The 25,042-nt window shown below is 30.8% G+C and overlaps 4 protein-coding genes and 1 long non-coding RNA gene across 7 annotated transcripts in view; 2 read left to right on the top strand and 3 right to left on the bottom strand.

Moving 5' to 3' along the window:
* The first annotated feature begins 58 nt into the window (after window positions 1–58).
* LOC113512153 (rRNA methyltransferase 2, mitochondrial) lies at window positions 59–2,879 on the top strand. Its single transcript, XM_026895960.3, has 4 exons — window positions 59–388; window positions 639–810; window positions 1,021–1,222; window positions 1,703–2,879. The coding sequence occupies exons 2-4, from the start codon at window positions 656–658 to the stop codon at window positions 2,093–2,095; spliced, it is 750 nt and encodes a 249-aa protein (XP_026751761.1). The 5' UTR covers window positions 59–388; window positions 639–655; the 3' UTR covers window positions 2,096–2,879.
* LOC113512979 (uncharacterized) lies at window positions 2,857–6,813 on the bottom strand. Its single transcript, XM_026896969.3, has 4 exons — window positions 6,578–6,813; window positions 6,097–6,307; window positions 5,358–5,573; window positions 2,857–4,823 (listed from the first exon to the last, which is right to left on the bottom strand). The coding sequence occupies exons 1-4, from the start codon at window positions 6,692–6,694 to the stop codon at window positions 4,606–4,608; spliced, it is 762 nt and encodes a 253-aa protein (XP_026752770.1). The 5' UTR covers window positions 6,695–6,813; the 3' UTR covers window positions 2,857–4,605.
* Window positions 6,814–7,351: 538 nt separating this feature from the next.
* On the bottom strand, window positions 7,352–16,174 carry LOC113511468 (ras-related protein Rab-40C). Its single transcript, XM_026895095.3, has 5 exons — window positions 15,665–16,174; window positions 14,078–14,215; window positions 13,286–13,479; window positions 11,953–12,175; window positions 7,352–11,481 (listed from the first exon to the last, which is right to left on the bottom strand). The coding sequence occupies exons 1-5, from the start codon at window positions 15,771–15,773 to the stop codon at window positions 11,270–11,272; spliced, it is 876 nt and encodes a 291-aa protein (XP_026750896.2). The 5' UTR covers window positions 15,774–16,174; the 3' UTR covers window positions 7,352–11,269.
* Window positions 16,175–16,702: 528 nt separating this feature from the next.
* LOC113513716 (serine hydroxymethyltransferase) lies at window positions 16,703–24,074 on the bottom strand. Its single transcript, XM_052903353.1, is given in 9 exon segments — window positions 16,703–17,083; window positions 17,410–17,629; window positions 17,931–18,202; window positions 18,451–18,646; window positions 21,400–21,440; window positions 21,443–21,559; window positions 22,251–22,366; window positions 22,877–23,106; window positions 23,762–24,074. Coding segments are annotated over 9 exon segments (1,548 nt in total). The 5' UTR covers window positions 23,879–24,074; the 3' UTR covers window positions 16,703–16,844.
* The window catches only part of LOC128202572 (uncharacterized), a 67,913-nt gene continuing 65,976 nt past the window's right edge, over window positions 23,106–25,042 (top strand). Inside the window, exon 1 of one of the 3 annotated variants that reach the window (XR_008253864.1) lies at window positions 23,106–23,343. This is a non-coding gene — a long non-coding RNA (uncharacterized LOC128202572). The remainder of the gene's footprint in view (window positions 23,344–25,042) is intronic. The other 2 variants (XR_008253863.1, XR_008253862.1) reach the window with 2 other exon arrangements.

Below are 25,042 nucleotides of genomic sequence, written 5' to 3'. Positions count from 1 at the left end.
GTTTTATATAGAAACAAAATAATTATTAGAATTATTTACGTACTAAATAGGTAAATAAAAGAAACGACCAATAAACAGGCGGGAATAGCTGGCGCAGCCTCTTTTTTATCTGTGCATTTAACAGCTGATTGACAAATTCAAAATGACAGTGATAGCTTTAATGCGTCATTCAATTGTCAACTATTAGCAGTCAACAGTTCAACACAACAACAAAATAAAAATTTATTTTATTTATCTATATTTAGGCATAAATGATAGTATTAATTATTAAAATAGAAAATTTTATGACAGTAATTAGTGCAATTTAAAAACGAATACATCTTAATACGCTATATATGCTAAATATACAAATAGCTGTTTAAAAATAGCATTGTACTTATAATATCAAGTAAGTGCGTACATAATTCTCATAATATTATGGTTTTTCTAAATTTTGTTATTCTCTTTCCTCTTACATTTTCCTTCTTTGAACATTTGAATTGACCTCTACAAATCCCCTGTAATGTTACTTTTTAGTCATATTTTGAATCAATATCTCGACTGATGAATTTACCATCTAATTTTAATTTTTACTTGTATGGTCATATGAATACTATTAATATGTTGTTTATTTTCATGTCTCATCAATATATTTATAGTTACTAGGTAGTAAACGATGTTATCTCCGCGCTTGTCGCGAGCAGAACCCCTGAACTATACAAGAATGTGTTTTCTGGTTAATTGTCTTAAAAGATTAAAAAGTTCGCAACAATGGTTAAGTCGTCAGAAAGCAGATCCTTATGTGGAAAAAGCAAAAATATACAATTACAGGTCAGTTTTATATTTATTTCTTTGTAATTTTTTTATATATATATTTTTTAATATCATATAATTTGTATATAATTTTTGTATATAATCTGTATAAATTTTATACTCAGCATTTAATGAGGTATTTAACTGCATCTCATTAGATGCCAATTATTTAGCTGGTTATTAAGTATTTATTTTTTCTTTTTAATGACTTTGTATTATATTTTTTAGATGTCGCAGTGCATTCAAATTGTTAGAAATGAATGAAAAAACCAATATATTAACTCCTGGCTTGTCTGTAATTGATCTTGGAGCATCACCTGGCTCATGGACACAAGTTGCTGTTCAAAAAACAAATGCAGATGGGTCTGACAAAACTAAGCCAAAAGGAATGGTTCTTTCTATTGACAAACTGCAGATATTTCCCATTGAGGTTATTAATACTTATTTCTATTTTCTTAATATGTATTAAGAAAGGTTAATAACAACAAGTGTAAGAATGAACCTGTGTTGTCACAGCATAAAATAGGCCACTCTTTCCTTTCCTGTGGGTGTTATAAGAGGCAACTAAGGGAGGATGAAGGATGGGCAGCAGCATCCCTCTTAAAACATCTCCAAAATGTAACTGCAGTTGCCAAGTGTGGTAATTACTGCCAAAACTCCCCTTATGCTTATGTTCAGCAGTGGACAGTTAAAGGCTGATATGATAATGATGATGATAATGAATAACAAGTCATGATCAATACTGTTATGCACAGTACAAAAAATTTGATAGCTCTTTCATATGAGTATATTGCGTTTGAATTGTCTAAATACACTATTATCATTAAAAGATTTTAGTGATATATAGAGTATAGTTGTGATAGTGTAATCTTACAGTGTAAATCTTAATAATTAAGTAATATATTTACAGGGTGCAACTATAATGAGCAACATGGATTTTTCAACTATTGAAGCTCATGATAAAGTGATTGCTGTTCTTGGTGACAAGAAAGTAGATTTAGTTTTATCTGACATGGCACCAAGTGCCACTGGAGTGAAAGAATTAGACAAAGATAGAATAATTGGCCTTTGCTATATGGCCATAAGATTTGCTGCACTTGTAACAAAAATTAATGGCAACCTTCTGTTTAAAGTATGGGATGGGAAAGAAGTGCCTATATTAGAAATGGACTTAGAAAGATTTTATAGAAATATCAAAATATTAAAACCAAAAGCAAGCAGGTCTGATTCTTCAGAAAAGTACATACTTGCTAGAGGTTTCAAAGGGATCCAGAGGCCATTAGAGAGTGGACGGTGGGGATAAGTGTTAGCAAGTGTTGTAAATAATTAAATAATAGTTTTATTATGACATGTCTTCCGATTCTAATGCAATATATAATTTATTATGAATTGTATGTATACTGTGCTGTCAGTGTCAATAATATCATCAAAGGTTATTATAAAATAAGTAAAAATAAAAATCAGGCATAATACATTTTTATATTTTTAATATAGCACTTTCCTAAGCAATAAAATTAATACTTTGCAGAATGTAATAAATTCATATTAAGAATGTTTTCACATCCACAACACTGCTTCATTTTTATTTCAACTTGAATAGTTATTGTGTTTATATTTTTTTCATATAGGAATAACAATATCTTGCAGACAATATAAAGATATCTAATTTGAAAAACTTTTTTTCTATCTGTTTCATTTAATGTTAAATCATCTTCATTTGTTATCTAACTAATCAAGTTTATAATTAATGTTATTATGTATTTATTATTATAAGATAAATAGTAGTAGAATTAATTTCTGTCTTCTGTTATTTATTTTATTTATGTTAAAGTTTATTCAGCTTTCAATTCAAAGTATATTTACCCATTTGTAAATATGCATTTCTTACACATTCAGGGATAGCAAATCGATTGACATGTACATTCTGTATGATCACTATTCACTCATCTATTAGGCGGTCACTTTTTTTGTCTGTGAGATTAATTTAAATAATATATGTATATACTTATGAAGTGAACTTAGATAATTTTTAAAATTATAATTAATCAACTGGTAAAATTACATTAAATACAAGCAATAACAGCATACTTAAGTATTTTATTATTTACATAATTTTAATTCCTTTGTACTATAAACGAAAGATCATTATTACAATTAATATTTAAATAGACCCTCAATTGAAAATATCACAATAAGTACACCATCTTAGCTAAGCATTGATTTATTAAAGCGCTAAACGTTTGGACATTTGTCATAAAATTATGTACATATTTAAAAATCATTTTATCTTACAAAATTATCAGAATCGGAATATACAAAATAACTGATGAGACACACGTAATTTTCTCGAGATAATATTATTGAAACTCATTGGACAGTAAATGAAAATATAACTGTGCGCTCTCTAGCCTTTAATGCGTGCAAGCGGCAAGTTAAGACGAGCGTCTTACCTTGCCGCGAGTTATGGACAATTTGAAGTGGTGAAGAAAGAGCGTTTCACGGGTGTGTTCCCACGTTGCCATATACATAATGGGAATGGCTATCTATACGTATGTCCCTTCAAAGAGGTGCTGCTCACGAAGTTTATACTTGTACTTATTGATACAATTTTAACAGACTTACCTGCATTATTAAAATTTTTAATTATATAACTTTAGTTACTTTTTAATAATAATAATAAGCATTTAGCCTGTGCTTAAGCACCGACATAATCACACAACCAACGAATATAAAGTAGATAATTTGCAAATTATCAACATTACATTTTTATAATTAAGTACATAATTTTTTACAATTAAAATACGTGAATCAAAATAAATAACACTAAAAGGGATATATTTATTATTCTCGTATGATGCAAAAGGGTGTTTCTATTATGTTATTGACTTAATAATTGACTCTATAAATCAAAGATTCTTTTAGATTTATAATACAAGCTTTTTAGCTAAAATGATAGTCTTGTTCTAAATGCGTAGCACTATTTATGAATAACCTGATTAGCACTAGTCACTTACTTATCAACAGTATATCTACAGCTTATTTTGAAACCAGAACTGTGATGTGCTGGAACACTTTATTCTTTTTTATATCACTACAGAGTTAGGTCAGAAAGGGTTTATATCATAGTTTTTATATTATTCAAGAAACTAAAAAAAGAGATCTAAGGGAACATAGCGAAAATATTAATTTTGAAACCATTTAAATTAGATTGATCACATACGAAATGTTCTGAAACTATTGCATATTTTGATTATCACAAAATTTTACTTTGCTAGACCCTTTACTTAGTAATTGTGTTTTGTGTAACTCGATTTTGATGTCGATACTTGTATCTATGTTAGATATTATATATGTATATTTTAAATCTGTTGCGTTAATTAATGTAGTACCTATTGATGTGTTTGTAAATATCGTTCGCCGGACGGAAGGCTAATGTATTAGGCATTTGTAATTAATCCTTTTCACATTCTTTATTGTACTTTTGACAGCTCAAATTATTTTTTAAATATATTTAGTAAAAAATAATTTCTGGTATTGTTATCGTTAATTCTACTAACATAATAAATATATTTGTATGTTCGTTACTGCAATACACTTAAACGGTTGAACGGATTTGAATGAATTTTGGTAAACAGATAGATCATATTCTACCTTAGGACATTTTCATCTTAGAAAATTGCGTATTATGTGCTATCCAGTGCTTAAAAGATTTTAAATTTGATTGTTACGAAATGTGGAATAGTTACGTTTTCAAGTAAATCCCTAGCTGTCAAAAGTGAAATAAAAAGTCGAAAAGGTTTTAAGATATTCGATTTAAACGAATTGTGATCGCGTTCCCTGGGAGAGTTTATTCAGCTGGGCGGCAGATAGGAGGCTGGAGTGTGCTGCGTGGTCCAACAGTAGCAGTCTTTCTCCTCTCTCATCGCTGGTAGCACGCGTGGCTCGACAGCGGCCACCGGTCTCTAGGGCGAAACTACTGACGGCGCAGATTGCGTAAATGAACGTTAAAACGAAAAGCGCGCATCCGAAATCTGAAAGGAATTACAGTAAAATATGAGTACATATTACACGACTGCTAAAGAAAGGTAGGTACTGTATTTCAGGTACTTTTATCGCATGGAATGTCTGCGTAAGGTGTAGTTTAAATGTTTTTTTTTTAAATAGGGTGTCGTTAGTTTTGAGGGTTTTCACATCTGATCAATGGATGATTATGGAATAGTTACCCCACCTGCGCTATCGGTATACGCTGGCAGGGTACTAATGAAAGATGAGATGAGATGAGGATGAAACAAGTCAGTTGGCCCATAATGACGAATTCATAAATAATTAATCAAGATGGTTTCTAGGGAGAGCCGCGTGGAGGTCAACCTGATAGGGTATATTGCTAGCATTAGGGCTATAAGATTACCATTACTGATAATCCCTTTCTCTCTGATCTAGCTATTTTAGCCGCCCCTTGTTTGTCGCTCTTTCGCATTAAATGTCGCTCTGGGTTTCTTTTTGCCCGGCTAGCACCCCCCTAGGTCGAGCCCTGGTTTAGTTCTTAATAGAAAAAAAATACTAACGATAAAGGTTATGGCCTCCAAACAGGTTGACGACACAGGGGTATCCGTCACCGATGACTATCGCGACAATGAGCAGTCCGACGCCCACGCACGCAGCCATTATCCACGGCAGCACATACTCTCGTTTGTACTTGACGGCGCCGTGAAGCAGCGAAATGCAGCACATCAGGTATATGGATGTTAGTATCGTACTAGTGTAGAGGAATATTACCGTCACTAGAATAATGAAATTACATAAATGTAGGTTTTACTATTATTGTTTTTTTTTTTAAATAGCTTGGAATGGCAAACATTACCTAACGGCCCACCTGCAAGAAAGTAGTACCTAATTGACGCCTCTAATATTGAACAGTGCTACAGAAATTACAGAACTGCGACCCCCATCTTAAAATGTGAATATGTCTAAACTGAGCTAGAGATCAGATAGAATATATGCTCTAATGGTGTCTTAAATAAGACGAGTTATAAAAATGAATGAAGAAAAAGATATAAGGATAGAGGTCTTTGGCACTCGGTTTTCTCTGGGACAAACACATTTTTTCGTTTGAAAAATGTTACACATACACGTTATACAGCGTTAGTCGTGTTTACGAAATATATCCTACACATGTACATGACGTTATAAAATAATCTAATTATATTTATAAATTAATTTAGTTTATTATGCTGCTAAATATGTGGGCAAAGTTATTAAATATCATTATATATAATACGTATGTAAAAAAAATGTGTTAAATACCTGATGCAAGATGTTGTGCCTTAGCAAACCTACGTTGGTTGTTAGTACTTATTACGTCCCCTTCATGGAAGGTCAACTGCTGTCCGTAGACCACCTCGTAGAACCCTCTTCTCTCTGCGTCATCTTCCATGTCATTATGAAGCATTGATAGCATCTCACCGACGTGAGATATACCAACAAGCAATATTATCAACACGAACGATGATAATGCCTGAGGAAATCAAAATATAGTTTACATTAATATTTAAACATTTTGAAGGTTGAAATTGGAAAAGCTATATTTTTCACCGATTTTTAAAAGAGGATATTTTCAATTCAACTGGAACTGGACTGAATGAATATATTTTTTGTCTTACGCCACATCTTCGCAAACTTATTTTTAAGACTATTATTTAAACGAAAATATTTACTCCCATATGGGTCTCGTTTTTCTTAAGATTGAAGTCGGTTCTTTGTAAAATATCTTTAATTATTTACTTACAATTTGATGGACGGCTATAAGAATTGTGCCTTGACGTAAATTAAAAACGTACAAAAAATTGTTTAGGCGAATCATCATTTTATGCGAAAGTTTACATTGCTTTGTTCTATCAAACATTTGCGATTATTATACTACTAGACAATCACCACTAAGAATTAAAAACATTGTTTAGATATTAAATACCAATGAGACGTACTGTAGCTCGAGATCAGACCCGCGCATGTTATTTGCTATTGATTATTTTTTGTTATACGTGAGTTACAGACCAGCGCGTGGCGCATGAATTTGAGAAAGCACAGTACAAATTCACAAATGCGGTCCCATATGCTTTTTTATTTTACTTATAAATCCATGTGCTTTATATCATCGTAATTCTTAGATAAAAATGAGTGAATTGTGATTACAATTATGTATATTTCTGACCCCAACTTCAATATAAATTTTCGTAGGGACTCGATCATTTTTGGTGCATAACATCTAGTTTAATATTACTAGTATAGTATTATATTGTCTGTGATATTACTAATAAATGAAAATTGTACTTGAAAATTTTCAAAGTGGACGGGCTATTGCCCCTTTTCAATATTACCAAATTGCTAAGTATCTATTGAATCATATATATTTATTATAAATAGTAGTTTGATAAACGACTTGTAGTAGATAATACATGTTTAAATATAAATAATTGTAGGTAAATGGTGGTAAAGGACAAAGATACAAAATAAATAGTTACTTAACAATGCACCTTGTGTAAGGAAATTAAAAACGTTAATATTTAATTATAAATTAGTTTTATTTCACAACTTACAATAATAGCAGAAATAACATTATGACTGTATATCTAACCCAAACTTTTAGCTTGCATTAGTGTATTTGGATTTATATAAACTAAAACTATCACAAAATATGAAAATAAGTAAATAATAAAAACAATATATATACAATAACTGCGGTTGGTGTAACGTGCACTTGTTAAACTTTAACGATTTGAATTTAGAATAGTATACAAAAAAAAAAACATTCATTTTTGGTATAATACTACATTAAAATATCAGAATATTGAAAATATTTTTACATATGTTTTTACATTATTAAAAAAGAATAAAAAATATAAGTCCATTTCCGTACTCTATATTGGTTCAGATAAAGTGGTTCTAAATTTTAAAAAAGTAACGTGCATGTGATCTAAAATTGCAATTAATACCAAAATACCATAATATAAAATATAATCAAATTAATGCATTAATTTTTATCTAACGCGTATTTAGAAAAGAAAAATTTTTATGTATTTGTTCAATGTATTGAAATTTTGTTCTAGATTTCTACCAAGTAAACAATATTTTTGTTTTTAATAATACAAAACTACACATTACTTTTTAAAAATATTGATTTCATTTCATAACAAAGATCAACGAATATGCCGAGATGATTAGTCATTATAAAACAAAATAAGAACAAAAAGTAAATACGTCGATAAGGGCCATTACACACATATAATACTTTTAGCATCAGCGATTTTCCGATTGCAAAGATGTCACGTTTCAACGTTCGGCTGCTGTATCAAAATAGGTCATTTTAGCATTTGTTTTCATGCTACATCGCATTTAGTGACCTGAATTTCCAGATCGTATATTCGCTGTATGTACCAACCATCCAAAAGATAATTTATTTACCATACATTACGTGTACTGCCAATGCTAAAAGTAAGTTTAGTTCTGCTAGTCGTAGGGACGGATTGTACGAATCTGTACCGTTTGAAATATTGATCTATTGCGTAAAAGTATTACTTATTATTTTCAAGATAACGACAATGTCCTAAATGTCCCAATGTCAATGTATGTATAAACGGCAATTTATCTAATTACATGCAAGTTGTTTTTGCCATTACTATACAATCATATAAAAAGTATATTTATCATACAAAACGCCAAAATAATTTTTGCATTTGATATAATTAATGTGTCATTCGTGGCATCCTCATTACTTTTCATTTGGCGTGGAAAATTTTTCGATTTAGTCATAAATGTTGGTCCAGTAAATTATAGTGATGTAAACACTTCATAAAAAATTAGGAGAAACAAATTACATTATTAATACTGAACTGCTTTTTAGCCTTTTTACAGACTAACAGCACATTTCCACCAGCATGAGTCCTCAATTAATTGTTGAATAGTAGCAGTCTGTAAGTTTTTACAGTGCACATTATTGATGAAAAACATTGTAATTAATTTTACCCATTTTAAGGGATATAGCATTACCAAAATAAATATTTTAAAATGTCAAAAATATTTTGACACCTTTATTACAAAAAATAATACGCAGATTAGGAATAAACATACTAAAGTGGATAAATAACCGGTAACATACCAAATTATTATTATCTAGTAAATAATGTTTCAGAAAATAGCCGCCTTATTACATTGACGTTCATATTTGTAGTACTTCAAACTTTTAGTATGCAATGAACTCTTCACAATATTTATAAATTTAGCCAAAATATGTACAATTTTTATTGATACAATGTGAAAAATTACATACTTATAATAGTGGACAATAGGTGAATTCGCACAACTCACATGCTAAATTTACAAGAACTCCGATATATGTTAATTGGCTTAATTATACTTATTAATGTATGTAGATACGAATGGTGGAGATATAGATATTAATTTTGCCTTTCATTTTATAACTAGCAAAACAAAAATGTATAAAAGGATGTACAGAAAATAATTTGCATATATTGGTTGCGTGGACTCAGATTGTAAAACCTAATTTACATTGCAAAACTAGTTTTATTAAAACGAAACGTCATGATAAATCAATCATATAAACTCGAAATTAATGTCGCGAAAATATCTGCATATTGAGTGCACTATTGAAACTAGTTTCGTGGGGTTAATATCATAATTACATTCATGCGTAATAAATGAAATTAGTTGCATTATGTAATCTAAGCTTGAAATATGCCACAGGGAAACATAGGTTGAAGTATCTGTATAGTAATGTAAAAAATAATTTAAGGTATAGTTCATCTAAATGCCAAACTAAATTCAGATCTATTCCGCCGTTTTTTAGATGTCACTACAAACTCACATATAGGTACAATATAAGTGGGATTATGTGGTTAGATGCGTTAAGATAGGTATGTAGTTTGTATTATACGTGTTGTAAAAGCATAAATATTACAACGATTTAGTGCACCAGAAAAATCATGGCACTTATAACCTGTTGTTTTTATCACCAGATCACTATATTCATATCGCTAGGCACGTAACAATAATATTAGTACAGTTTTAAAGTATTTTCGTACAATAGATGGACAAATGAATGGCCTTATTGCCACACTACAAAATATTCACATTATTATAATTAAATAACACTTATATTCACATATTTGTTAAGTAACAATATCTAATCTAGTGTCCCTATTACCTAGTCACAAATCCGTTGTTAGTTACAGCCTGCTTTTGTGTTAGGAAAATTCCAACTTATTTGGACATTTTAATTAGAATTTCATAATTTTCTGGTTAAGTATTATTATTATAGAATATTTATTTATATATAATGTGTTGAGTAACGTATAGCATTTCTGATAATCTCGAATGTTCAGGAAGTTGAATTGAGTTTTTTAAACAAATTGTATCTCTAAAAATTAAGATGCAGTATTATAGACGATATTGGCCTTTTTCAATATTTACATGCATACTTACAATTTAAATATATATTGCTTAAGTAAAACTTTTTTAACAAAAAATATTGGAATGAATGAATCATGCTGTATACACACGGACTGTCGGAAACAACTGTAATAATAGCACTCGCTTAAATAACTGTTATGGTGAGTGTATGGTTGATTATCTAGTTCTTGGATCCATTAACGAACTACCCACCGATGTACAGGATAATATTACTATTGTATCAATAACATCAAATGTAAATTAAAATAATACTTCATGTATAATATTAATACACGTTGAAATAAACTCAATGTATTTAGCATATCAATTTACGTGGTTGGTTGAATTTTGTAATAATAATTAAAAATTAATTTATGATAATCTAAAATCATAACCACTAATAAAGATATGTTTGTTTAATTATTTTTTTACTTAAAAAATATTATAAATACTTTATAAATATGATAAATAAATGATTAGTGCATAAATAATCTGATTTCTTTCCGCAAGTAGTGAGGTTATTCCGTCAGAAGTAATCAGAAACGCCATTCGTTAATTAACACGCGGGATATAATGTGTGTGTAGGAATTTACTACTGGCAGTCGGAAAGTTTGTGAATATTATATATAGTGTTAACTGAAAAAATATTTTGTACAAAATTGTCAAACAACGTTTCGAGATATGCACAGATATCTAGTTCATTACTCAAATTTCACATCATCCCAGGTTCGAAACGGTCCTCAGATTGTAATCGATTTATTGACATTACGAATCCACATCCTTCACAGATACGAACCATATCAATGTTCAGTCGTCACACGTAAAAGTGGAATTAGACCAAGAGAACAAAACATATTGAAAGCTTTATGAGCATTCTAAGTACAGTCTCACTTTACTCCTACTGTTTTATGAACAATTTTGTTCTTTCAGGCTAAACATACTTTGTTTTGATTATATTTAATTTTAGCTTTTTGTTCCTTTAGTTTATGGTCCACCTTTAGATCACTCAACGTTTTCAAGCGATTGTGCACGAATTGCGGCCAGTGCAATTGAGGCGTGTGTGGTGCGGATGTTTTGTAGTCCGCGCACGGTGCCGGCTCGGCGCTGCGGAGATCGCATACGACTTCAGGTGACACTTCAGCGTGGTCGGCAGCGGTAGCCGCTCCAATCCGTACACAGATGTGCGAGCTACGATCGCGCGACAGCATAGCTCTTGGAGGCTTAGTACTGTAATTACAAGAAACAGAACAACATATTAGTCACTTTCAACTTAATACTTTTATGTTACCTATTAATATAGCCTCCAAGCAGATTGCTTGATTGCTGTGTTGCAGGTGAAAAATGAAAATAAAATTATTGGTTAGTGCAAGACTTTATGACGAAAGGGCAGGTAACACATGAATACAGAGCATGTGCATACAGAGGATCTGATAAGACCTGTTTTCTAAAATATATATTGAAATGCAAGCACACAACACACGCGCGCGCACGCACGCACGCACGTTTTGTAATCCACTGTTTGAAATAAAGATTATTATTATTAATAATGCGTTTGTTTTTTTGTTGCAGTGGCCAGTTACTGTATATTAACTTTCTGTATGACAGATTCTCAAACTTGTATGAAAAAAAATGTGTTTGGGCTTAAGATACCATTGGGCGTCCTCAAAATAATATGAATTGTAAAGAATCTAAACTTACCTTTATTGCTCCTCCATAATCTTTCCATGCCATTTCTATGCAATGCCATCCTTGAAAGCTCACAAAAACTTTCTCTAATATTAAAATCACACAAGGGGCTGACTTCAAAAAATGCCATATGATTTTTGGCTGCATACAATTCAGCGTCACGCTCTTGTACTTGTCGTTTGAAGGCTAGATGTAATCGGTTCCCAACTAATACTTTTGGAACCCCTGGTGCATGCTTGAACACAAAAAATATTTAAAATTAATATTTTGAACCAATTCAAAATATAAGGGTTTATATTTCGTACTAGCTGTATTCCGCGGTTGCAATCGTGTGAATCATTATATAAAGCATACTATACACTTTTTATAGCATTTTATATGTAATTCTTTAGATGTAACTTTTTTATTTATGATCCGATTGAAATAAAACAAACTCTAAATGTTACATGCAGCAAACTGCAACGCATTAGTGAAAACCGCATTCAAGTCTGTTAAGCCGTTTTTGAGATTAGCGTGCACAAACGTACAGACAAACACAAAAATTCTAAAAGTCAATGTTTTGGGTTCTATTGTGTTCACAAAGCCCTACTATAATAGTTTTTCTTATATAATTTCCATGTACAGACAGCGATCAGTTACGATTTTGTTATATGTATTGATTTAGTATTATGTAGTATGATTTGTCATTTTATATTAAAATAAAAGGCTATTCAAGAACACAATTGGTCTGTAGATAAACAATATTTTGATAGTAAAAAATTTAACACTTCATAATATAAGTGCCTAGTAGTGGTGTACTGGGAGGAAAGGTTGTTAGCAATGGAGTTTGACAGCCCCATTGCTAGCAATATGCCTTATCAGGTCGACCTCCACGTGGTTCCCCCTGGAAACCATCGTGAACAATTCTTGTTGAATTCGTCACGATGGGTTAACTGGCCTGCTTCATCCTCACCTATCATCTTTCACTGGTGCCCCGCCGGTGTATACCGGATAGCGCGGATGGAGTTACCATTTCATTATCACTCATAAAAAAAGTAGTGGTGTACTTTTACCTATCAAGTATATATTTAATCATATATATTGAGATTAATACAATATTTTTATTATGATTATCACAGTAGGTAAATAAAGATATCTAAAATGAGTAGGTATTGTGGACTGGAATAACTCACCAAACCTATAAAAGAATACCAGTTGTTTTAGTCTAAATAATGCATTTTATTATCCAATACAATAAGATACATGTCTGGGATTGGACCCTAAGAATGGATGGTGGTTGGTTGTTGGAAGTGCTGTCCAACACCAAACATGTATTAACAAAAAATTTAAGCTAAAGCAATATTACCTTTTCAACTTCTTCTAGCCACCTGTCAATACTATCAAAAGACCATTTATTGGTAATGTCATAAACTAATAAAATGCCTTGCGCTCCTCTCGAATATGAACGAATGATTGTGCAGAACCTGCCTTGCCCTGACGTGTCCCATAACTGTAGCTTCACTCTTTTGCCATCTAACAAAATTGTTGTTGTTTTGTAGGCTAAAAATAGAATTATCTCATTATGAACAGCATAACAGTAAAATGAATATATGTATCTGTTACTGTAAAAGCTAGTAAATTGGTTAATATTAGGTTTTACCAACATGAGCTGATAAATGTAAGGATTTTATAAAAAAAAAAATCATCTTTGGGGTAGGTATTCACTAAATCAAACTCAACCTATCTCTCTGACCACAAATATGAACACTATGCACTAAACATGTATAAATATTATGTTTTTTATTGTAAAAACCCAAATTATGGTAAATAAAAAATTATCTAGTTTTACAACAGAGGCATGGTAAATGCCAATGGTAAAATATTTTTTTTAGGAATAACATAATACTAGTTTTAAGAAATTGGATCATGTCAATTAACAAGCTGTATCTGTTTATATATAAATATACATACAATTATTTTCAAGTACATAAAGTAAAAAATTAGAGTACATTCATACAAATAAGTGTCTAGCTGTTTTCATCAAATTCATATTTAGATTACATATAAGAAATTTTGAAATCTGTAAGCCTATCTCTTCTTTTATAACTTTCATTATAAGATATTCGTTTAAGAAATATTATTTTATATATATAATTACCACTGCCACTGCAAAATGGGGAGTCTGCAGAGCCATCTTCTAAGTCTTGGAGTATCTCTTGTTTGCCAACATCTGAGTCTCCAACAAGGAGTACTTTAAGTAAGTAGTCGTAGGACTTTGGAGCTGCTGGTGGTCTCCCTGTTGGTAAATTGTAATATTAGTTTACATTTTTTTGGATTTATGGTGTGGTGTAGAATTTTCTTCAACCAACTTCAGATAAAAGGAAGTTCACAATTTAGCTATATTGTATATGTTTGTTACCTCATAATTTCATCAGTTATAAACAGATTTGGAAAATTCTTTTTTTATCTGAAAGGATATTTTTACAGATTGGTCAAAATTGGTGCAGTAGTTCAGTTTTTAAATCAAAATAACTGGTTTTACCTCAACTGAAGTCAGTTTATTTTGTGGAATCAAGTCTTAAATTATATACAAGATTAATTGTCAAATAGGAAGATGTTTCACTTTGTGGAGTGTTAAACATTGCCTATAGACATGGACAGCATAATAGCCTTTGTTCAGCGACTGAACATTAATATTTTATGCGTATTCAGTATTCTGCATTCCACACTTCAAACTGAGACAGCAAAGCCAGCGCAGCTGCTTTGTAGCAGAAACATAAATCAGAAGCAGGAACAGAGGCACTTATGTAGATACAAAGTCTTCTATTAGCAAATAGAATCCAACCAACCTTTTTAAGAATAATATTTTTAAAAAATTATTGACCTGAAAAACTATTATTAATTATCCTGAAAATTGCCTATGGCATATTAATATTAATAAATACTTTTTTATAAATTATAGTATTACTTGTTTACTAAACTCTTTTTGAAATTATCAATTATAATTATTTTATCAAAAACTTACTTTGTTATTCTAAATTAAATTGTTATTAACTTATTATTGTTACTGTATGTTTTAGTGCAATAAAGAATATATATAATATAAATTAGACTGGCAATCCAGTAGGCTTTTCTGAATACTCAAAAAGTACAGGATGTAAAAGGAGATGCAGTTGTTAATGTATATCTCAGATTGTTATTAATACCTATTTAATGTATATTAGGATACATTCCTTGATGAACATTTACTATAGAAAAATATATTCTTTATAAGAAAATTATCTCTTTCAAATAAATATAAGTACTACTACTTTATCAATTAAATTTACAAATGCAATGAAGAAATTTTTCTACAAAATATATAAAACATTATAACGTCATTAAATTATTGTAATATTTTCTTCAAATCAAATTTGCAAAGCTGGTTTGTTTAAAGATTAAATATTTAATTAAGAAATGCTGTAAATTAATTATAAATACTGTAATCTACTGACATGGCACATACTTATTAGATTTAATACCAATTGTTGAAACTAATGATGACAGTCTAAAGTAGCAACAAACAAAAATATATTAAAGGAGTCAAAAACAAATATTGGTGTATGAAAGTATAGTTTTGTTTCTTTCATAGTTAACATACATTTGGTCTATAATAAAATCTACATAAAATTCTTAATTCCTTCATATTAGAACACTTTAATGTATTATTAGAAATATTTTAGACATAGCTATTTGTCTTATTTACCTGTTCTTTGGTGATGTGACCGAGGCAAAGTAGTACTACCGTTTTGGGCAACCTCGTTAGTTGCCTGCTGTGGAGCTGCTACCATTCCAGACATAGGGTACATAGTCATGGTGAGTTCACACGCCTGAGCTCCAGGTGGTGTTTACCACACGCATCTGTATGCATACTCTTGCTCTGATCTTATCTTTTTGTATTATCCATTTAGTTGTACATTATTCCTGAGCTATACTTTATATGTACAATATATCCAGACACACTATTTAAATGAGATAAATAATTCACTTTTTCTTCAATGTGTCAAACAAAATACACTGGGTTCTTTTTCACAAGGTCGGTGTAGAAATGGAATTTTTAAACAGTTATTTCAAAATATTCCGTTTAATTTTGTGTAAAAAATATACACAACAGTTAATTTTAAGATTTACAACTATAAATGTGCGTTTCAAAATTATTAGCAACACAAAAACAAGTCAAATTCGCAAGAGAAACAGTGAGTGAGATGAACGAACGATTGAATGATGCGAATATGAATTGAATGATAATATTTTGAATGAAATAAAAAATAAACGATTGACTCGGGGGCAAAGGGATGTAATTATACAGCCTACTTCAGTTAACGAGATTTTTAATTCTATGGTTTACAGCACAGCTTAGTAGCACAAAAATGAATGGTCCATTTTTTTACTTTTAATTATGCTTTAAGATATAAATAAAGATATTAAATTTTCCAACTCAGCGCATTTCAACGCATCAATAACGGTTAAATTCATTACATACTCTGTTAGTACTCTACCGTCATTCGAGGGGGTTTTGGAACTATCATTTACAGTTTACAATACGACGCTTCTCTTACTGTTCTCTTTACGTCTACTCTCCTCAGTTTAAATATTTTGAAAGGACATAACTTGCACAAAGATCTAGGTGTCATAACACCTAATATGAAGTTTCACCTCTTTTTAAATTTAATGAATTATAGAATATTTTTTGGTGTTGCCTGCAGAAACTTATTTAGTTACTAAAATTAGGTAAAATAAAACATTGTATTAAAATTAATGGTGCTTATTTAATCAAAATAATAAAACTTACAATGAAGTGGAGATTTCAATTGTAAATTAATACAAAACTTATACATTTATTTGTAATATCAAAATAACATGACAAAACAATTATAATAATACAATTATAATGTTTCCAAGCCAGGCAAAGGAAATGATTGGCTGTATTTTTCAATTTCTGCTTTCAGAGTAGTGATTCTATTTTTAATATCGGAGTTGTCCTGTACAACTTTGTTGAATTCCACCAATTTGGTCCCTGATATTTTTATAGCATCTTGGGCAATTTGTAGTGCTTTATCAATGTAATCAACCACTTTATCAATATCGGACTCTTTCAATCCTCTTGTAGTTAAAGCAGGAGTACCTATAACACAAATTATTTTTATATAAAAAAGTAGTTAAGTATCAGTCACCTGCATCAGGTTAAGTTTTTTTAAATGCAACTTTGAATGGAAAACAAGTTAATTTCCGTTAAATGTAATTGTATTTAGTTAATTTATTAATTTAAATATAGATAGCTGAACTTCATAACTTTAATATATATTACATAAATAATATGTATCAAGGACACAAATATACTGTATAGACAAATGTTTTAAAAATATTGCAGCATCCTTATTGACATACATACATACATTCAATAACAAATAAATGTAATTGTTTTATTTAATAACAGTAAAATAAACCCACCTAGTCTAATACCACTGGGATTCAATGCGCTCTTATCTCCGGGTACTGTATTCTTATTACAGGCAATGCTACACAACTCCAAAATACGCTCGGCCGTTGCCCCCGTGAGGCCGGCGCTACGCACGTCTACTAAAGCGAGGTGCACATCGGTCCCTCCTGTAGCTATGTTATATCCACGAGATTTCATCCCTTCACATAATCTTTGTGCATTTTTAATTATCTGTAAGAATATAACATTTTTAAAATATTGTTTACACAAAAATATTCCTTTCCATTTTCTCGCAGTTTTGAATCCAATCGTAGAATCTAATATTTGGGTTATATATACTATCATTCACCACATAGATCTGTGGCTTGCGCCTTTACTGATAATTTGTTTTTCACTTTGTAAACTCTTATCGTATGTAGTTAATGGTGTATATTTCTTCTTGCTTTTCTATGATTGAAATAGATTCAGGGCGGAATAATTTCTGATATTAGGGAACAAAAATGTATTTGTATGCTATGTTTAAAAATATTACCTGTTTTTGGTATTCTACAAACTGTGGTGTTGTGGCTTGCTTCATGGTAGTTGCTATAGCTGCTATAGCGTGGTTGTGAGGACCGCCTTGTAGACCCGGGAATACCGCTTGGTTGATTTTACTTTCAAGGTCGTACATTACTTTGGTGCCATTTGGCTTGACTGAACGAACACCTTTGCGGTAGAATATGACACCGGCTCGAGGCCCTCTTAGTGTCTTGTGTGTAGTAGTAGAAACTACGTCACTGTATTCGAAAGGACTTGGGACAACGCCTGAAATACAAAAAAAGAAGTTTAGATTTATATCTTTCTCAAAAACTGGATACTGAGAGAAATATAATACGTCTCCAACAGTCAAAGAAAAGGAAAATAATGAAGAGAGATGGTCCAATGAAGATCAATATTATTAATTAATTATTATATATTATTTAATTTGTACTTTTTAGGGCCCGTCCATACAAATATCTTTATTTAAATATTTTTTTTACTTGAATTTTTATGTTAACTACAAAAATACGAACCAGCAGCGACCAAGCCCGATATATGTGCCATGTCAGAATGTAAATATGCTCCATTTTCGTCAGCAATTTGTCTGAACCTTTTGTAGTCGAGGCAGCGTGAGTAGCAGCTTATTCCGGCAATTATGAGACGTGGCTTAAATAATTTTGCGGTTTCAGCGAGTTTATCGTAGTCTATCAGACCTGTTACAGGATCTACCTAAAAAAATGTAAATACAGTAGGTATGTAATTAAGTATAAAAAATTGGCCGTGTGGTCCCGGCATAGAATAGGCCATCCCTTCCTTTTCAGTGGGTGTTGTAAGAGGAGGGTGAGGGATGGGCAGCAGAGACCTTCTTAAAACATCTCTAAAGCCTAACTGCGGTTGCCAATCTGCCTGCCAAGCGTGGCAACTACTGCCAAAACTAGAACTCTCCCTAGGGGGAGGTTTATATTCAACAGCGAACAATTAAAGGCTGATATGATGTTGATAAAAAATGAGGATGATAATTTATTGATGTAAAAATTTTTGGATTTTTTTTTAATTAATTTAAAACATTTATGTATTTTACACTGATACATTTATTTCGCATTTATTTTCAACATTTATTTTGTCATTATTAATACTATATTATATGCATTGCGTCAGGGTTGCATATCAAAGTACTGCGGTCAACGTTACTTATCAGTAAACAACTAGATAAGGTCAAATATTAATAATAAAAAGTTATAGTAACTATACTATTCATTAAGTAATAAATAAAGGTCCGATAAGACTGTTACATATCGTTGACAGTTTTCTAAATGTTTTTAATATAGATAAGTAACTAAAAGTCCTTGTATGTAAAAAGTAATATTAGTGAACTACTCAGTCACTGAGCAACTTGCTTAGATGCTGTGTTTCAATTTAAAAGGAAATATAACTATGAAATTACTAAGTACTCACTCGAAAACATACATATGCTACAAGTAGTATGTTTTATCAAAACTTAACTATGTATACTCCTATTAAATTACTTATATACAAAAGCTACTTATTAATAGTAAACTTCCCTTCGTACTAAATCTTTTGAGTACTCTGTTTTTATGTATACTTTTTTCAAGCGATATCATAGTTGTGTATGTATTTATTGATTTCAAAGCCTATTATTGTTATTTCATTACGATTATTGTTATTATTGATTTTATTAAAGAGGTTTACATCCATGTAGGCTTCGAAGTATTGTACTTTTTTAAAGACTGAGTTTTTTTTTAAATTAAATTATTTTACTTAAAAATTTTTTTTTTTGATAATTGTTAAAAATAGCAACATTTATCTTAAAATCAGTTAATCCTGGAGCAGGCAATATATTATTTTCAACAAATTAATTATATATATAATTATAATATAATAATAAAGTTTTGTTGTGATAAAGACTGATGTACATTCTTAAAGTCGAAATATATCTAGATTTTTTAAATTTCTAAACATAGTTGTTTACATAAGTCGCTCAATAAGATCAGTGCTGAAATAGACTGTACTTAAGAAATTTATTATAAATGTACAAAATGTACTTATTTACTTAATCAAGTAATCAATCAGTATGAATAAATAAATCAAATCTAGTTTCATGTCTCAGTTCTAATCAATTGTAAATAAGTTATATATATAAATTATATCCGACTTATTATCTATTGAATAAATATATTTCTGATAACGTATGAGTTAATTCTATGACAACATAACAATATTGTATTGCTTACAGACATGAAATAATGATAAACTTATATTTGACAATATAGATAAAAAGTACAGACGCAATAAAATATTAAAAACAATAAACAGAACGTGAATTAAAATGGAATGTTGACTCCGCGTGTGTTATTGGTTTACATCTAACGGTGTGATATTGATGAATATGTATATATGTTTTTTTTAATGGGTGATAATAGAATGGTAAGCCCGCATGCGCTGTCGGTATATGCTGGCGGGGCACCAGTGAGGGATGATAGGTGACGATGAAAGCAGGTCAGTTAGCCCATCGTAATGAATTCCACTAGAATTAACTATGATGTTTAGGGAGAACCAAGTGGAGGTCAACCTGATAGGATGTATTAATAGCAATGAGTTGTCAGTTAGACCCCATTACTAACAATCCTTTTCCCCCTGATGAATATATTAGGATCATGATACCACGATGGCTTCTAGAAATCGCGTGAAGATTAAAGTGATGCCCATATTGCCAGCAATATACCCTATATTGCTGGCAATATGGGCATCACTTATCATTACTAACCTTATTTTTCCCTGCCAAAAGCCTATTTACACAGATTTCTATACAGGAGTTCCTTAACCAGATATGTGTCAAAAATCAACATAATATTATGTCAAAGCTACATAAGTAATATCCGATACGTTTTGGAAATGCAAATATTTGACTTACAGTGCTAACTTTACATCTAAACTTGCAAACAAGCTAAAGGCCCTTTTGATTGAAAATGGTAAATGTTGAGTGTAGACACAAACACTATTACAAACAGAATATACTGTGCGGTATAATATACAAGAAGGTAAATACTATGTTCAATTCATACTCCTTTGTAGGGAAAAATCATTATAGTTTTTCCAGGTACAAGGTACTTGCTGTAAATATTTTACAATAATTGTTATTCTCTGATGCATAGTAACATACCCCACTCTATAAACTAACATTGAATGATGTGTTTAATTTCTTTTTAATTTAAAATATAAATAGTGTATTAGAATTTTTTTTTAACTTAGAATGACAAACATGCTGACGGTCCACCTGATGGAAAGTGGTAGCCGTTACCTATAGACATGAGCAGTACCATTGATATAACAGAATATACTGTTTTGCTCATGATACCCCCCATGCATTGCCATTCTTGAGAACTCAGGTGTTATTCCTCTGTACCCTGTAAAAATAGTTATTATAACAACAACAAATAATTAATTGTAATTCTTTTAGTTACCTTATATGGCATGCTTTCAAAGAAAATTGATGTAGCTGATATTTTTTGGTAGGAGTGAAGAAGCCATGAGTGAGATGGCCACCATCTGGTAAATCTAGACCCATAATTCTACCATGTGGCTCCACAATACCAGTGTAGACTGCAAAGTTTGCTGGGGAACCTAAGAAGCAATCACAACTTAATAATTGAATAAAAAAAATATTTACTACAATAAAATAACATCCTAGTGGTGGGTATGGGTGTTTTGCTAACAGAAGGAAAATAGCCTCCAATTAGTATAGGGATTTATTGCAAGTTTTCCTTGTCTATTATGCTTAATCACTTCTCTAGTTAGCTCTCACATTGTGATAGTGACTTTTTAATTAAAATCTTATCTGATGTTAAGTGATGATGTTATCTAAGATTTTTATTATTCTGTTACCAAATGGATTTGATTTAATCAAGATTAATCTGTAAGTCATATCACCTTGTACTGGTTAAGAGTGTTCATACCTGTTGCTTTCTGATATGAAGCAACATTACAATTATCTGTTAATTTTCAAGAACAATTTAACATTTTTCAATGTTTTTAACTAATTATTTAAAAACTGATTTACTAGATACTTTGTTATGAACACTCGTTAATTATTTTATTTCACTGTATTTATAGTTTTTTTTATACCATGAAGGTAGCAAATAAGTATACAGCCCATCTGATGATAAACAGTTACTTTCTTGGATTAATTATTTAAAAAAATAATTGAACATTTCAATAACAATTTGATAATGGTAAATATATTTTGCACTTGACATAAAATTCTTATTATATTTAAAGTTATGAATATATGATAATGACACACAAGTAAAAATACCTGAATAAGGTTGGACATTGACTCCCCATTCTTCTGGATTGAGTCTGTAAGCTTCCAGACAGCGTTTCTGTGCTAAGATTTCTATTTCATCAATATATTCATTGCCACCATAATACCTGCAAGAAAAAGAGAAAATACAGTTGTAACAAATGTTAATAATTACATTTTTTATGGTACGGTATTTATGTTGAAATCTATTTAATATGTAATTTAAAATATTAATTGAACAGTAGACAATCAACGGAATTCTCTTTAATAATTGATAATAGTACCCACACTTAATTTATACTGGTCAGATACTAGTGAGGGATTATAGGTGAAGATGAAATCAGGTCTGCTAGCACATTGTGATGAAATGATCAAGAATTAACCAGGATGGTTTCCAAGTGGTACCACATGGAAGTTGACCTGATAGGGTATTAGCAGTAATGGGACTGATAATTTTCAATATTAACAACTTCTACATCATTCTCATATCAGCTGTTAATTGTAAATACTGAACATAAGCCACAGCCATAAGGAGGATTTTGCCAGTATTTGCCATGCTTAGCAGACAAAAACAACTTACCTTTATGAAATAGGAAGTTACTTATGATACACAAGGAAATTCATCAACAGCATCTCACCTCTGATTAGGCATTCCTTCAGAATATTTATTGTGGAGGCAGGAACTCAGACATTGGAGGACAGCAACTGAAGTGAAGTTCTCCGAAGCTATCATCTCAAGACCAGACTGTTGCCGGTGTTTTTCCTTTTTAATGAGCTCAAAAAGTTCAGGATCATTGTCCCATACATTGCTATTTAGGAGCTGATTACTCATTGTTGAAGTTCTAAAATTTCTTAAAGTAATTTTCTCCTGGAATGTGTAAATAAAAGTTATATTATATTTTCCACAACTTAATTCTTTGGTTCAAGAACACATACTGAACTGTAATATGCTAATCGTATTCAGTTCACACAAGTTCTGACCTAACGATGATACAATAACAAGAGATAACATAATCATATATAAAAACAGATTCTTACAATTATATTTTATTGACAACAAACAATACCACTTTATCACATTTATTACATCAGTCAATCTAAATAAGTACGTAAGTAATAATAGCAATAATCACATTTTTTTACACATTGATTATAAGGAATTATTTATTTATTTACAATTTGATATACAGAGTAATGTTAACAAGTTTATTAGTTAGCTGAAATAAAAGTATTTATAACTAACATTATGTCAGTTATTACAAAATACGCGCATGTGCATGCGCATGTAAGAAAATTGAAGATGCTGTGCATTTGCGTTTTTACTTCCCTACTTTGATTTTGCGATTCGGTAAATGTGAATAATTTAATGTTAAACAGTTAAATTTAGATTTTATTTTGTATTTACCTGTTTATTCACTATTACTAAAAGTTTTAGCTCAAAACATCAACTTTAGAAATACCTTGATAACCAAACTTGTACAAAACATGACACTTTTATTATTTAAATTTATGTTGGTACCTACCTGAAGGTTTATTTTTGACAGTGGGTTTCTTGCCGGTTTCTTTATTAACTGTGATGAAAATTCACTAAATCTGCGAGTTCCGGTAAAAATATATGTATTTACTAATTTAACACGCATTTTATTTGTTAAAACTTATATATTTTAGACACTATTCTCTCTGTTGTTCATTAAATTATGCTTTTATTCGTGAAAACAATAGTTGTATTTATCATTTATCGATAACCTAATATGAACTCTATGGCAATAGCATAATTCGATGAGTGACATTAACTGACGGATAACAATCAGCCGGTGACGTTTCGCTGTTCCTATTACAGGCTTAGTAAAGAGTGAATGACTATCTCGGTTATGATTATTTTTACTGGGTAGGGGAATAATGTAGGTAGTTTCTTATCGCGTACCATTTTAGTAGGGTAATAACGACAATTCTTGACTATGTTGAGATATAAAATGCCACCGTTTTCGGAATTTTGTATAAAACGTAATGCATTCTTTCATGTTAATTTTGAAAATTATTGCGCTAAATTAATTTAAACAGACTAAGTACAAAGTAAATAGTTTGACATGCTCCTTGTAAATAAATACTAAGTGCGAGTCGACTCTTACATCCAAATAAAGCAGGATTTTCTAAAAAAATCAAATGGTTGCCACTTGCTATTTCATTATACCTAATATGTATATTTTAGGTTTTGTATTTTAATTTTTTTTTAATTGGTGGAAATGGAATGGTAATCTCACCTGCGCTATCGGTATACGCTGGCGGGGCACCAGTGATAGATGATAGGTGAAAATGAAAGCAGGCCAGTTAGCCCATCGTGAAGAATTCATAAAGGATTAACCACAATGGTTTTCAGGAGGAACCGCGTGGAGGTCGACCTGATAGGGTGTATTGTTAGCAATGGGCTGTTAGAACCCATTTCAATCCCTTTCCCTCTTTTTAAAAGTATTATATTGTCGATAATTACTGTATATTAACTCACAATGACTTAAACTATTGGTGGAAAGAGATTGTTAGTAATGGGGTCTAACTGACCCATTGTTAGTAATACATCCTATCAGGTCGACCTCCACGCAGTTCCTCCTAGAAACCATCGTGGTTTATTCTAGTGAAATTTACCACGATGGATTATATCTAAAATATATATTTTCTTATAAGTATAATCTATAGATTATGTTTATAAGTAATAACATCGTCACTCTCTCTCTATTTTTTTAATGCCAAACCCTACTTACGCTATCAGTACTGGCAGAGCCAGTGAGGGATAATAGATGAGGATGAAC

The sequence above is a fragment of the Galleria mellonella genome, unplaced genomic scaffold (assembly GCF_026898425.1).
Source record: "Galleria mellonella isolate WM207_F2 unplaced genomic scaffold, CSIRO_AGI_GalMel_v1 utg139, whole genome shotgun sequence".
NCBI classification, from domain to species: Eukaryota; Metazoa; Arthropoda; class Insecta; order Lepidoptera; family Pyralidae; genus Galleria; species Galleria mellonella.
This window is presented reverse-complemented; position numbering and strand designations above follow the sequence as displayed.

Coding starts and splice junctions, on each gene's coding strand:
- LOC113512153 (XM_026895960.3), top strand. CDS start 656: ATGTTATCTCCGCGCTTGTCGCGAGCAGAACCCCTGAACTATACAAGA. Junction 811..1,020: donor GCAAAAATATACAATTACAG/GTCAGTTTTATA, acceptor TATATTTTTTAG/ATGTCGCAGTGCATTCAAAT. Junction 1,223..1,702: donor TGCAGATATTTCCCATTGAG/GTTATTAATACT, acceptor ATATATTTACAG/GGTGCAACTATAATGAGCAA.
- LOC113512979 (XM_026896969.3), bottom strand. CDS start 6,694: ATGTTTGATAGAACAAAGCAATGTAAACTTTCGCATAAAATGATGATT. Junction 6,308..6,577: donor TTATAGCCGTCCATCAAATT/GTAAGTAAATAA, acceptor TGATTTCCTCAG/GCATTATCATCGTTCGTGTT. Junction 4,824..5,357: donor TGGAGGCCATAACCTTTATC/GTTAGTATTTTT, acceptor AATTCCTTTCAG/ATTTCGGATGCGCGCTTTTC.
- LOC113511468 (XM_026895095.3), bottom strand. CDS start 15,773: ATGACTATGTACCCTATGTCTGGAATGGTAGCAGCTCCACAGCAGGCA. Junction 14,216..15,664: donor GTCACATCACCAAAGAACAG/GTAAATAAGACA, acceptor ATTTACCAACAG/GGAGACCACCAGCAGCTCCA. Junction 12,176..13,285: donor GGCTAGAAGAAGTTGAAAAG/GTAATATTGCTT, acceptor TTTGTGTTCAAG/CATGCACCAGGGGTTCCAAA.